The sequence below is a fragment of the Eptesicus fuscus genome, chromosome 6, assembly GCF_027574615.1.
Source record: "Eptesicus fuscus isolate TK198812 chromosome 6, DD_ASM_mEF_20220401, whole genome shotgun sequence".
In the NCBI taxonomy this organism is placed as follows: domain Eukaryota; kingdom Metazoa; phylum Chordata; class Mammalia; order Chiroptera; family Vespertilionidae; genus Eptesicus; species Eptesicus fuscus.
This window is the reverse complement of record NC_072478.1, coordinates 93,649,384-93,663,787: the sequence shown is the minus strand read 5'-3', so window position 1 is coordinate 93,663,787 and position 14,404 is coordinate 93,649,384. Positions and strand designations below refer to the sequence as shown.

Below are 14,404 nucleotides of genomic sequence, written 5' to 3'. Positions count from 1 at the left end.
CAACTCTACCGCCTCTGTGGATCGAACTGGCTGCTTAGTAAGTCACTGGACTGGAAGTTCCTAGGAAAGTTTTCCAATAAACTAAATTCTCTCAGTGATGAGACTACAGGGCATTCTAGTAAATAAATAAACTGGCTAATGGGGAGCTGATGATAATGACAATAATTATTTGCTAGTATCTAGGGTACTACCTCCCAGGCACAAAACACAAGTAGGCACTTGCTGCATTTTTCCACAAGTCTATGAGGTGGGCACCCACGGGGCAACCATGGCTAAGAGAGGGGAGGGTAAATGACTCCTTCAAGGTCGCACTAAGGGGTAGATGGGTAATGTAAACAGCTGGTGCTCTTCCCTGTATTCTAACCCTATAACACTCTGAATGTGAAAATCCACTTAACGTAATCGCATCTTTCTGGCTTCACTCAGGAGCCACGCGGGCTGGTGCGGACCTCGTCTCCGCTGTAAGCACCGTAACCCGCTCGGTGGAAATGCTCATCCATAGAGAGTTCTGGTTAATAAAAAGCTGGAGAAGGAGAGTCTACATCCTTTTCAAAGCCACACACGATGGAAATGGGAAAGGACCTTATACCCGCGTTTGTGGGATTTCACCTTGAGATTTAGAATGGGATTAGAACATTTCTAAATGTGTGCATTTTAGCAACTGATCCAGGGTTGTTTCCCCAGCCAACTTGAATACGGGAATGGGGAATAAAAGCACCACAGTGGTCCCCTAGTGAGGCTCCCTTAATGGGACATCAACTGTTGCGAAAGCCTGGTCTGGGGGATAAAAGATGATAAACGCTGAACCCGGATCAATTCTACACCCCCCCCCCCAAACAAGTGAGGTATTGATCACAGCACAAAGAGATTTCAGAGGCGAAAGTAAGAGCAGCCCCAGGACCCTGCTGATTGCCGCACACACCACTAATTCACCTCAATGGGCAGGCACCTCTGAGCTCAATTAACCCTTATTCCCAAGGCCACCCATAAACCCCGAGGTAAACATGGTTCTCCTGGCCCTTGCTCTCTCTCCGTGAAATAGATCATTTCTATTGGAGGCGGAGGGGCGATTCCCGCTTATAAATTCACCTTGCTAATAAAGAGCCTGATGCTCCAATGCGAGTGAGCAGGCACTCGAATCTTGTAACATTGATCCTGTATATCAGAAAATTTGAAACCGCTGAGGGCATCTGTGATTTCTTCTGCCTTCCGTGGCTTTGGGGAGGAAATATAAACGCTCAGGAGGTAGAGCAGGTGACATCAGAGTCCCCTGGCACCGCTGTCTGCACACAGAACGTTAGTTGTTAAATATGTACTGGAGGCTGAACAGTTTCTTTCCCCCCCCTCTCCCACCTCCTCATTCTTCCCTCTCTTTTCCTCACCCCCACCATTGTTCAGAAGCAAATTGGAAATCTGGTAATTAGGCCCTGACTCACGGTGTAGTATTAGAGTCTCGAGCCAAAGTTCAACACCCTGAAATGAAATTTAAACCAATTAATCTGTTAGATTTTTATCGCTTGTCCGTGTTTTCTCAGCAATTCCCCCAGCACGTGGCCTTTGATCAACTCTCATGCAAACGCTAAAATGTGTGCCTGCTGCTAGCAAGATGGGAATGACATTAACATGGTACTCATAAAACAATCAGAGCAAAGAAGCCCTCAGACAGACAGGGCATAGTAATATTTAATAAAAGCGCACACATAATCTCCAGAATTAGCATTTTGTGCCTTGCAGTACCTTTGGGAGAAGAGCTTTTATTTGTGGAGTGATCATTATTATAACAAAGAAGAGCTACCTAATAATTTCCACTTTAACTCTGCAATGTGCCACGAGCATTTCAGAGCCATTATGCTAAACTGTGGTGGGGTAATCACGTTATTGTCATCATGTGAAGGAAGGAAAATCTCCTCTACTTTGGTGGCTGTTGGGGGGTAGGGGGAGAAGTAAAAAATAAAAATAAAATAAGAAGCAGCAAAAATACCAACCCCTTCGAACTTTCGTGTTTAATAAGGTTTGCAAGCAGGAATTGGCTAGCAGTCCTTGTGGATACCTAGACGTGTGAAAATTCATTGGTGAGGAAGAACATTTATTAATTAAGTCAAGATTTGGCTGGTAAAAGTGGTTTTGTATTCAAACTCCCTCTTCTTTCCCCATTTTGTAATATTTTCTTGGAGATAGAATTTTATTGATTATTAGACTCCTGGGCTGGATTGAATTCTTTTATAAATCTTTTCACCCTCAAAGTCCACTGACTACATCTTCTGCGACTATATTAAAAACTCTCTCTCCTCCTCTTACCTCTGCGTTTCCCTGGGTATCCTGAGCGCAGGAGAAATAAGTCCTGCGCTGTTAGATGACTGCGCTTCCTCAGAGACACCCAAAAGGAAGAGGGAAGGAGCGGCTCTGGGTCTGTTACTCAGCACAGCCTGGCTTTTAAAAAAATCACCACCAGTTTGCTTTTAAAAAGTACAATCCTTACCTCTCACAGAGTTAAATGCTCTGCTGTTATTTATTATTTATGTATAATAAGGTATTACCTTAATATATGCTCATTGAAAAAAATTCAAACCCTACAGATGTCTACAGAGTCTAATTTAATGGTCACCCTTCTCTGTCAGTCCCACGCTAGTCACATTCCTTTTGCATGTGGACCCACTGACAAGAGTTGGTGTGCATCCTTCCAGACCTTTGTCTATCATACCTGTTCACTGTTAATTGCATACACGCACACACACATACATACAAACTCACACTCATGCTCTCACATACTTATGCACATACAGGCTCATATATATCATTTTTAAATAAACAAGGTTACACTATTCTCCAGAATACAAATTACGTTTTCCCCTCCCTAATGTATTTTGACATCTACCCATGTCAGTTTATAGAATTTCTTTTCATCTATTCTAAGGACACTCCTAATATTCTATAGTATGGATGTACCATGGTTTGTTTAACCACTCTCTAGCTGGGGGCACCTAGACTCTTGGATATTTTACTGTCAGTACTGCTGTGGACATTTGGGTACCTTAGTTTGGTCATATTTGCAAGTATTTCCTGGGCTGCATTTAGTCTGGCAAATTCGTGACTCAGGTGGAAGGGTAAAATGGTATTCTATGAGTTAAATCTACTCATCAACATTTTGTTTAGCCAACACAATTTATTGAATTAGTTGCCAACATTTAAACATTTGGAAATTTCACATAAAAATCTGGGTTCCCATCTCTTTTTCTGAAGTCCCACCCCCAACCCGGGCCTGTGTTTGTGTGCAGTTACCGATGGCTGGAGCTGAGTAGCAGTGACACCTTTAGGTGGGGGGCGTATTCAGCAAACCGTCAGTGTCCTGTCATTCCCCATTGCTTCTCCAGTTCCTAGTGTCAGTGGCCATCCTTCCCTCTCATGCTTGTTCTGAAACCCTGCACTGTTTCATTCATCTGTGTTTCTTGACTTGACCTGTATAGATCTGTCAGTTCTTAACACCAGTACTTGGGCCTGGTCTTTTCGGTAGAGTATTTTCTACAATGCACTCTTGATATTTTAGAGTTCGTCATGTTGGAGGACCATCCCAGGCAGTGTTAGATACTCAGCATTCTCAGCCTCCTGGTACTAGATGCCGGTAACATCTCTTTCTCACCCCTCTCTCTCGGTGGCACAGTCCATGATTCCTTTACATATTTTCCTAGCTTCCCACTGGGGAAGTACTATAGAGCTTCCGCTCAAGACTGCTAAGACATCCAGATGTGTAAGAGTGCCTCTAGAACCAGGTGAGGTCTAAACTTAGAAAGGGCTGCATGACTTACCTGTTCTAAAAATGGCGTCTAGTCTCCAAGCAGGGACAGTGGCTGACGTTGAGTATTGGGGTAGGATGGACCAGGAGGTGAGATGTGCCACTCTTTTCCTGGGGTACTTCCTTTAAGACTTCTCTCTCCAAAAATCTAATAAGATAGTGTCATATATTGTCTCCTCACCAAACTTGCTGCTCTCTCTCTCCTCTGACAAGTTGCATCTAGCTTTGTTTCTGGACAGTTGCTCACAAAATTTGAAGACACAATTTTTCTCAGGAAATGTTTGAAAGCACACACATAAACACACGTGCACACACATTTACATGCCTTCTGTATCCTACAAATAACAAACGGAAAGAAGAGGAAGAGGGAGGGGCTCAAGTCCAAATCCAGCAGGTATTGGCTATGCTGTTGTAACATCTTAACTATAGGTGAGTCTCAAAGATACACCAGCACATTGTCTCCTTCTGTGCAATGAAGAGAAAGCCTGGAGGAGACCATATTTATCTAAAGAAACATACTTGTGTGACTAAAAAACAAACTAAGAATTAAAAAATTAATCCAGACACAAACACCAAGACAATTTTGTGTTTTATGAAGGTAATTACAGGATCTACATTTAATAATACCACTGGATTCCTCACTTTCCCATCAGGAGGGACTCTTTCAAGGCCAGTTCAGCTAAACCAATATCCCATTCTTCTCAGAAGTATTAAGAGATAGAGCAAGACCTCTTCTACTCCACTCTAGCAACTGAATACACTGAGTTTGAAATTAAGAGTTAAGATTTTTGAGACATTAACTAGAATGTTTCCAAGCTGCTTTTATTTGAAGAATTTTGCATAGTTGTGAAATGTAGTTTATTTCTCTCATAATTTGCTTGAAATCATACATCATAGTTTATCCTTGGTTTGGGATACTTGATCATGCATGTAAACCTGTTTTACTTTTAGAGAAAAACGTTGCTTAAGAAGAAGTCCTAGGCCCATGGAACTGTGAATCACAACCTTTATGTGTGTTAAAAATTGGACAAGAATTTTTCAAGTCGTGAATCATTTACATTTTCTTGATTAATTATTTTGTTTTGGGGAGAAAGTGGAGGAGAGAAAAGGCATCAGAGCTGCCCAGTTTGAGTTGTAAATGCATTACTCTGAGTTCAGCCAACGTGAAATGTTTAGTTTGGATATTTCCTAATTTTTCTATGCAATTTTATAAGATTAATTTGAACCCAAATCAAACCCACTCTGCTTGTTTGTGTGGCTGCACGTGAGCAATGGTCCCATTGGGCTAGGCTTCATATTTTCTTTCTTGCAAAAGTTAAAGCATGACTTTTTGCCAAATTTGACAAAGTCCAATAATTTTTTGCCAGTTTTTTGTCCCATTAAAATTAACTGGTGCTCGCATTGGCTTCAATACTTGGAAAGTCAGCCTTGGATACTTAATAAACTTTTTTTATAGAGGAGGGTCTCATTTTCTCTCCTGGCACAACACATTCCTCACTCTAGAATTTTGCTTTGGTCGTGTTCATAAAAGTAATCATGGCAAAAGCAGCATGGCATCGCAGAGTTAAAAATCCTCAGGGGAAGGAAGGTGCCCTCTGAGATAGTTCTAAAACATAATCCTACAATTACATTTATGCCCAGTAATTCTCTTGAAAGTACATCATGCTCATCAGGCAAACCACCTCCAGTCTGTTTGGAATTGCAGTATTTGCAAATTATTTCCCATCTCCAAGGGCCATTTATAATGGAAAAAGAAGAGATATGAAATTCTGAAAAAGTCAGTTCTAGGAGTTTATGCCTGGGAATGACAGCAAAACAAAGGTCATGAGATTCTGTGGTTCAGCCCTGACTCAGCTGGGCAGTTGCATAATTCACCCCAAGTGACCTGCACACATTGCACCTATAAAAAGGAATCCATAACATTTAATGAAAAAAAAATCTTAATGATTTTTAACGAGGCATGTTCTATGTTAGTGTTACAGACAAAAGGCATTCAGCAAGAATAATTTTTGCTTGTGCCTCCTTTCCTGCTTCCCATTGGACAGAAATGTTTGTCTAAAAATCTATCAGCTTTATTTTCAGGATGTTTATTTCATTATGAAGCAATTCTCTAAGTGTTCCAGTGTGTTCCAAAAAGTCATTCATTGTTCATTTTTTATAATCTGTAGTATTTCGTAAATTAAATATTGCTTCTATTTCATAAGATTTCAGGTTTGAAAACGATTGGGGAAAAACATATGTCTCTCAATAGAAAGAATGAAAAGAATGCTTTTAAAAACTGAAATTGCACCCTAAGGTTTCTGGTCCTAATGCGGCTAAGAAATGCTGAGATCTTGCAGGACTTTTTGTTAGTGAAAAGATAAAAGATTTTTTTTTTCTTTTTCTCAAGTCTCCCATCATTAAAGTTTGATTCTAACAGCAGACTCCTTCTCTTTTTCATGTGTGTTGAAAAGCAGCTACTCCCTGTATCAAAGCCATCAGCCCGAGTGAAGGATGGACGACGGGAGGCGCGACTGTGATCATCATAGGGGACAATTTCTTTGATGGGTTACAGGTCATATTCGGTACCATGCTGGTCTGGAGTGAGGTAGGTGTTGTCTGAACATTAATATCTAATAGCTTGGTCTAGTGGAAGATCCTGTCTACACTTGAATGTCTAATAGAGTGTGTGGAATTTGTGGTGCCACCCTGGGTGGGCCAGCACCAGTGTCCAGGACTCGGGGAAACTAGGAAAGATGGGTTGGGCTTACCAGGAGGCAGCCCTTTTCACTGAAATGACTTCCATCCCCTGACCCATTAGCACTGGGAGAGTTTTTGTTTGGTCATTCGTCCTGTTGGGCTTGCCATGAGGTGGAGGTCCTATTGGATATTGGCAGTTAGAAAGGAGATACGAGGTCACAAAATCTATAGGAAAAGCCTCGTCCAAACTCTAGCAAGGGAGTCATCTGTGAATGTTTGCAGGTGGAGTCTCTAGTAGGCCCATCCTCAAGGAGCACCATTCAAATGACAGTAATAATCTAGGGGTAGGCGGTCCTTGACTTATTCAGTGACTCAGAAACTGAGCGATTTGCCAGGGGAACCTGGAAGAACCAGACCAAGGAATTTACAGGTCTCGGGTACCTCAGTGCGTGACAGCAACCAAGGACTGTGATCATTATTTTAACGTGCCAGTTGACTTGCGTAGCAATAATCAAGTTAGATCAAGATTACAAAACGTAAACATCACCATTGTATAGATGCCATGGCAAACTTGCCTTTGCTTTCTAAATTCTGAGCCTAGACTTCCCAGCCAGATAATCCGTTCTCTCTCACCTCACCAAAGCTTAGAATAAAAACAATGTTAGGGCCACAATGTACCATATATTGGGCCCATTTGTCCCACTCACTTTGCAAGTAATCATATGAATCGCTCAACTTAATTGAGATTTACTCTGGGCTAGGCACTGTGCTTGGCTTGACATTGATCATGTCACTCTCTCTACACCACCAGGTAATGACTCTTACTTAGCATGGATCTTGTCTTGATAAGGATACTGAGGCTTAGAGATACACCCTTACACAACCTGAAAGCAGCCATCCAGCGCCCACGGAGTGAATGTGGTGTGCATGTGGCCACACAAAGAAGTCAGTAGGCAGCTGGAGCTAGAACTCAGATTTTCTATTTCCATTTCTAGTGGTTCTCCCACCACTGCTTATCCCATCTAGACGTTTTATTTGTGTTTTCTCTTTAGAGGGGCCATCGAGATAAGCAGAGTACAGACTGCGGTTGTTGATTATGTTTATCTTTCCAAAGCTGAGCCTGTCTTTTTAAGCTTTCTATGTGCACTTTTCACTGCCAGTATCCACCCTGGCAAGCCCCTTGCCAGCCCTGTCTCTCCCTTTGTGTTTCTCATGCAGCCAGCCAGTGGCATGTGCTTGGCCAGAGAATCAAAGCTCTGGTAAAGCTGAATCAGGGATGGGCTTCTCATTCTCCCAGAGTAATTGTAGTCCAAGTTAGAACATCCCAGGCATGAGTTCCCCGTGCCGACTGCAGCCCATTCTCCGTCAGAACCATTGCGTTGTAAAATTAGAAGCATCACATACATGGCATGTTTGACGGCCAACCAGTTGTCTTCGTCCCTGTTGAAGACAGCAGTCTATACAAGCCCAGCCTGAACCAGGTCTTGTGGGCTCTATCTCCACTCCTTTCTATCTGTCATTCTGTTACTTATCCATGTCACTGCAGTCAGTGTAAGGTCTGAATGAGAAGTGGGGCTCAGAATTGGCAGTAAGTCTCATTGAACCTCTGAGAATAAGGTGAGTTAGTCTGAACTTCATTTAAAACCTTGTGCCAAAAACCAGCCAGTCAAACAAAGCACCCCTGTCTGTCTTAGCCCAAGTGCACTACACTGACTGTGGAATACGTTCATCCACCCATCAGGAAGTCATTCACATGCACCTCCACCTTGTTCCCGGTCAACTGAGTAAACCCAGTGTCAGAGGGGTTAAGAAACCTGCCTGACTCTACACAGCCCAATAGTGATAGAGATGGGATTTGAGCTACAATGTACATTTTTACAAAGGAAATAAAAGCCCAGGTTAATGAGCAAGCAAATGGAATATTGAGAGAGGGAAGAAGAACAGAAAGAGGAGAAAAAACACACACACAGATGGCATAGTAGTAGTGGTAATAATAGTAGTAGTCAAGTACCTTTTATTTTGGTAGGGGCAAAAGATATCAGTCAATTTTGGGATCATTTTTCTAGGCTTCCATTGGATAGAATGAAAACTTGATACTGTGAATATTTAAGAGAAGATATTTATGAAAAACTTATAGAAAAATGCAGAGTATGACAGATTTTATTTAATGTTATTGAGTATTTAGTTTTTGCCAGGTGCTAAGTATTTGTTATGGCTCTCATGCAAGTCTTATAACATCTGTATACTATGTCATTTTCTTTTTACCCAAGCCTCAATTCCTGATGAGGAATTGAGGCTTGGGGAAGTTAAATGAGCTGTTAGTTATCAAGTGGGATTTGAACCTAGATAGTACAACTACAGGGCTCACCTTATTAACTGTCCATGATTTAACCTGTGCCAAAATTTGACCCAAGGATTTTACCACTTTCTAGTTGTATATGTTTGTGGTGGAGCCACTGGTTGGTAGGACGATTTAATCCTTATGAAAGGTACATGCCTTGTGTTGGGGGCAGAAGGCAGCCTTTTCCTTTGTCTTCATAAGTGATTTTAGGCAAAACAGTTAACCTATTTGGACCTCATTGCTAGAGTAAGACCACTATCTATCTGAAATCTTTGTCCCCTGGCCATGTGGTCTCAAGGACATGCCACCTCTAAAATCAAGGTCTTTTAATCCTATATAATAAAAGCCTAATATGCTAAGTATCTGGTTGGCCTTTCAACCAGTCAAAAAGAATATACTAAAGGCCGCTTAACCGCTCGCTATGATGTGCACTGACCACCAGGGAGTAGATGCTCCGACCGGTAGGTTAGCTTGCTGCTGGGGTCCGGCCGATTGGGACTGAGGGAGACAGGCCGGAGAAGCCCTGGAGCCCTTCTGTGGTCCCTCCCCAGCTGGCCAACCTACTGCATCCTTCCCTGGCCCAATCGTGCACCTGTGGGGTCCCTTGGCCTGGCCTTCGCCCTCTTGTAATCCGGGATCCCTCGGGGGATGTCAGAGAGCTGGTTTCTTTCGGCCCGATCCCACAGGCCAGGCCAAGGGACCCCACTGGTGCACAAATTTGTGCACCGGGCCTCTAGTTATAAATAAACTTGGATTTCTTCTCCATTTTCTCATTGTATAGCCTAAAGCTCTTAGGAAGCAGGTTTGTGGGTGAGGACAGGCAGGTAACATTTTAGATTAGCAGCTAAGTCTTTTTTAGCTAAAGAATTTTTAAAAAGAGACAGAGAAAATAGGGCTGGCTTAATTTTCCCTCATCTGTGCTCTTCCCCTACCAACCCAATCTTTTGCAAATGAGTAGTTCAGTTTAGCTCACTGATTGTCCCTTGAGGGTTGGGAAGAAGAAAGGTGGCACTCCATTGCTCCTAACTCAGGGCTGCCTCCTGTGGGATCCTAAGTTTGAGGTGAACTCCATGGCTTTTCTGTGAGTTTGGTTCACTATCTTTGTTACTTTTCCATCATTGTTTCTAACCCTTCATTCTCTCTCTTCTCTCTCTCTCTCATTTTAAAGCAACTTATTTTATTGATATTCTTGTGCTTATCCTGCCTTACCCCAAAAGACTTAAAAAAACACACGAACCTGTAGCCCTGGCGGTGTGGCTCAGTGATTGAGCATCGACCTATGAACCAGGAGGTCATGGTTCAATTCCCGGTCAGGGCACATGTCTGTGTGGGATTGATCCCCAGTAGGGGGAGTGCAGAAGGTAGCCCATCAGTGATTCTCTCTAGTCACTGATGTTTCTTCCTCTTTTTACCTCTCCCTTCCCTTCTAACATAAACCCAAGAAAACCAACAGGGTTGATGTGTCCTAATTTTTAATATGAGTTGAATATTTTCTTGGTCAGAGATGTACTTGGTTGCTTTTGATTTCCTACCAACATGTGATTTGGAGGAGGAAGGGGCTCCTGCTATTGGTTTGTAAAGATAATCATTATTTTAGTATCTCCTTCTGAATTCCTCTAATTTCTCAACAGTGAGTACTGGCTGGCTTGCCTCTAGGTGTCTAGCTCTGGGCTAGGTACTATGGGTGATTAAAATTAGGCTTGTGGAAGCTGGTGTTTCATTTGGAAAAACAACTTGGTCCCATGAAACAAATTAGAGAGTTTCATAATATGTTTATATAATCCAGTGTTCAATTTGCAGTTGCAAATTTGAGGCAAGGTTCTAGAAGGCAGAGGGAGTGGTGTAGCCAGAAGTAGGCTGTTCGAATAACCAGTCAAGCTTCCTGTTACATACGGGTGGGTCTCTGTGCTAGACAATTGAGGTTCTCACCGTCCTTTTATGTAATCACTGAACTCTCTGAGAGAATTCATACAGCTTAAGGTATTTAAGCTGCTGGTAAAGAAAGTACAGTGGTGGGATTGGCTAGGAGCAGAGGGTGCAGAGAACTGCAGACAGACAGTCACCCCAGCAAAGGCTGAGACTGAGTGGGGTAGCAGTGGGCAAGGAGCCAGTCAGGAGACCTGCATACTGACTGCAGTCCTTCCATTGCCCAGTCAGAGCTTCCAGATTTTAGTCAGAGTTGGTCATTGGGCCTCAGTTCCCCCATCTGAAAATGAGGGGCTTAGATTAAATCCTCTTTGAAATCAGCTACAATTCTAGTAATTCCTTCTATCTAGAGTTGACTCCCTTGAGGCTCCCTCCAAAGTCAGAGGACTGGGGGAGTGATGATGGGCAAGAAGTGGCTTCTTTTCTTCCACTATTGTTCTCTACTTTTAGAGCGAGCACACTTGCAATATGCAATTATCATGTTTATTTGCAAAAGGCTTCTTTGAACTTCATCAAAACCCCTTAATTAGCCACAGAATTGGATCTCCCTCTTGATATGTCCTTAGTATTTCCCCCCTCTACATTTCAGATTCTGGTATCTCATATAAACCGGAGACTTATACCTCGACGTTGCTCTAATCATCTTCCAGATAGTTGTATGGAATACTGTATACTAGCTCTTTAGATATCAATAGGTACCCTATGGGAGACAAGGGAGGGAGGTTTTTCTTGGTAAGTCTGGGAAATGTTGAGTCAAATAATTCAACTGGTCCTTGGTCGAGGACTTTGCAGAGCTTTGGAGAGACTGGCATGCACTATGAATACCCAAAACATAGTACATGGCATGTCCCAAACGTTAGTGACGACAGAACCGTTTTCAGGGATCACCTTCAGCAAGATATATTGGTGATGGCTGTGCATTTGGATTTCATGTTAATGAAATAAAATCATGAAATTCAATCATGAGGTGGTTGGGCTGGGGTAGAGGTGAGGGAATCGTCTGAAATATTTGCAGAGTATTATTCAGATCAGACCAGGAATATTTAGAGCCATTATTCTTTAATGCTGTGAGGCTCTGAACAGAATTTCGTTCATGTTTTGCATCTAGTTTGAGTCAGTGCATACTTGGCATTAGAGGCCGTGCAACTTTGTAGGACAGGAATATTTAAAGATCTCCAAGGGCCACTTGGCTCAGATGGGAGAAGCCAGGATTTCACCCCTGTATGGGGGTTTTCTCCATCTGCATTCCCAGAGGTAGGGAGAAGTCACATGGAGCACTGTGGAGGAAAACCAATGGGTGAATGTGGTTGGGTAAATGGCAGTTTGGGGGCTGAGGAGCAATTTTGCTTCTTGGGTCCAAAAGTTGGATAACGGGGTTTTAAATGCAGTTCTTGATTGCTTTCCTTTTTCCTATCTCCACTTTCAATGCTTGTTTGTGTACATAGCTCAGAGGAAGGATTGTAAATAAAAAAACAGTATTTGTTCCTCTGTGACCTTAGAGAATGAGTGGCTACAACTCATATATGTTCCCACCGGAAGTTTCCCAGGCCTTTTGTCTGCCCTCGATTTTTACTGAACCACATGTAGAGAGTCACACACTCTGAGGGCTTAGAGGAACCTCTCCAGGCATCAAGGGCAGCTGCTTTATGTTGGAAGTGAGGGAAAAGAGGTTCCAGAGCCCTACAGTGACTTGCCCTGGGAACGCATTAGCTACTTAATGCTGGGATTACAGCCCAGTGCTCTCGACACCGACCTCCCCCACCCATTCAGCTTCCTCTCGCACCTGGAATCCAATTGGCTTTTAATATACTTCCTTTTAACATACTGCCTTATACTTCCCAAATTTTACATGGCATTGACACTCTAACACTCGTTATCTCTACTACATTTATATGAGAAACAATTCCACTAAAATAAAAAAGGAAATTACAAAGGGTGGAGCAGGACACCCTCTCAAATATTATCTCTTTGAAAATGTTATAGTGTAAATAGTTGTGTCATTTATTTTACCTACATTGAGGCTTACACATGTAAGTTTAATTCAAAGTTGATTAAAGGCATGGGTTTACAATAATTCATTGTCACCTACTTTTTCCTAAATATGTAAGTAGCCAAGTCTATATTGAATCTATACTTACTGATTACCTACTAAGTGGAAGATTCTTAATGAAAAATTATAAACTTTATTTTTAAAGACTAAAAGGAGCAGTCTGAATCAGTTGCAATGAATTTGGAATATGACTTTGAAAAACACCTTTCAAGCCCAACTTATTTTTATGGGAAATCATTTCAGAATGAGCCAGCATATTAAAAAACAGATTAAAAATAGTCTAATGGCCTTTTTAATATGGATACAGTTACAACCATGCTCACCTTATTCCTAAAAATGCTTTAGTCTATATTTTTATTTTTAATGGCTAAGGTGCTTGAAATTTATCCTCTACATTCATAATTATGGGATATTTAAAAACGACTTTAAGATGACATTTTCAGCTCGTAGTTTACGGCACATTCAGGAGGTTCACTCATGTGCCTATAACTTGAGAATGGAAACCATGGAAGTGTAATGGGTTCTAATTTGAACAGGAATCAAAGACAGAGTTTATACCTGACTGCAGTCATGTAACTCCTGTGAAGAGAATAGTTACCGGTATAGTGTTGTGTTTATTTCATACTAGAGGCCCCGTGCATGGATTTGTGCATGGGTGGGGTCCCTCAGCCTGGCCTGTGCTCTCTTGCAAGCTGGGACCCCTCTAGGGATGCCGTTTTCAGCCTGATCCATGCAGGCCAGGCAGTCTGACACCACCCCCTGTGGAATGTAGCAGTGCTGAAGTGGCAGGCGGCCAGGGAGGAGCCCCAGCTGGGGCCGGGTGCAGCTCCACTGCTGCTCATCCCTGCCCTGCTGTGCCAAATGCCGCTGCCACCTAGTAGTGCCAGCCATGAGCCCGGCTTCTGGCTGAGCGGTGCTCCCACTGTGGGAGCGCACTGACCACCAGGGGGCAGTTCCTGCATTGAGCATCTGCCTCCTGGTGGTCAGTGCATGTCATAGCGACTGGTCGACCGGTTGTTCTGGTGGTTCGGTCCTGATGGTCACTTAGGCTTTTATATATATAGATATGTGCTCAGTGCTAATTGCTGGACTGGCTCCTGGTGGTCGGAACTAACCTTACTGACTTCCTTTTTCTTAAAGCTCCTTGGTTTGGGATTCCAGCACTCCCCTCAAGGCTCTACCCTTTCTTTTCAACATCCTTGCCCACGAGGCATCTTAACTTACGCTCCAGGCACATTGAGGTGTTGGCTGCTCCTTTTACCCATAGTGAGTTTTCGCCTCTGCGTGCTTGTCTTGCTTATGCCGTTTCTCCTTCCACAATGCTTTTCCCTCCTTTCTGTGCCCAATCTTCTTTTCTTTAAGATTCAATAAAGTATCACTTTTGACTGTGAAGTCTTCCCGCACAGCAGCTGGTATTGTTTTCTCTTCTTTCTGAATTCCTATATGGTCATATAAGGTTCCTTATACCTTTGTATCTTTAATGTTATTTAAGGGGCTGTTCTCGCCTTCAGAGGCAGGGTCCATGCTACATTCAGCTTCGTCTCCTACAGTGTCTAGCACAGAGCTTTCCACATCAAAGACATTAATTTATACAAATTTATATGAAACATTGTTGAAT

General features: G+C 42.6%; 1 protein-coding gene across 10 annotated transcripts in view; it reads left to right on the top strand.

Moving 5' to 3' along the window:
- The window catches only part of EBF1 (EBF transcription factor 1), a 385,879-nt gene that overhangs the window by 277,026 nt on the left and 94,449 nt on the right, over positions 1-14,404 (top strand). For 6 of the 10 annotated variants that reach the window (XR_008556430.1, XR_008556431.1, XM_028154681.2 and 3 more), the window contains exon 9: positions 6,244-6,377. Coding sequence is in view for 8 of the 10 variants with exons in the window: in XM_028154681.2 (XP_028010482.1) it covers positions 6,244-6,377 (134 nt within the window). In the remaining 2 variants the exon portion in view is untranslated. The remainder of the gene's footprint in view (positions 1-6,243; positions 6,378-14,404) is intronic. The other 4 variants (XM_008147667.3, XM_028154680.2, XM_008147666.3 and 1 more) reach the window with 1 other exon arrangement.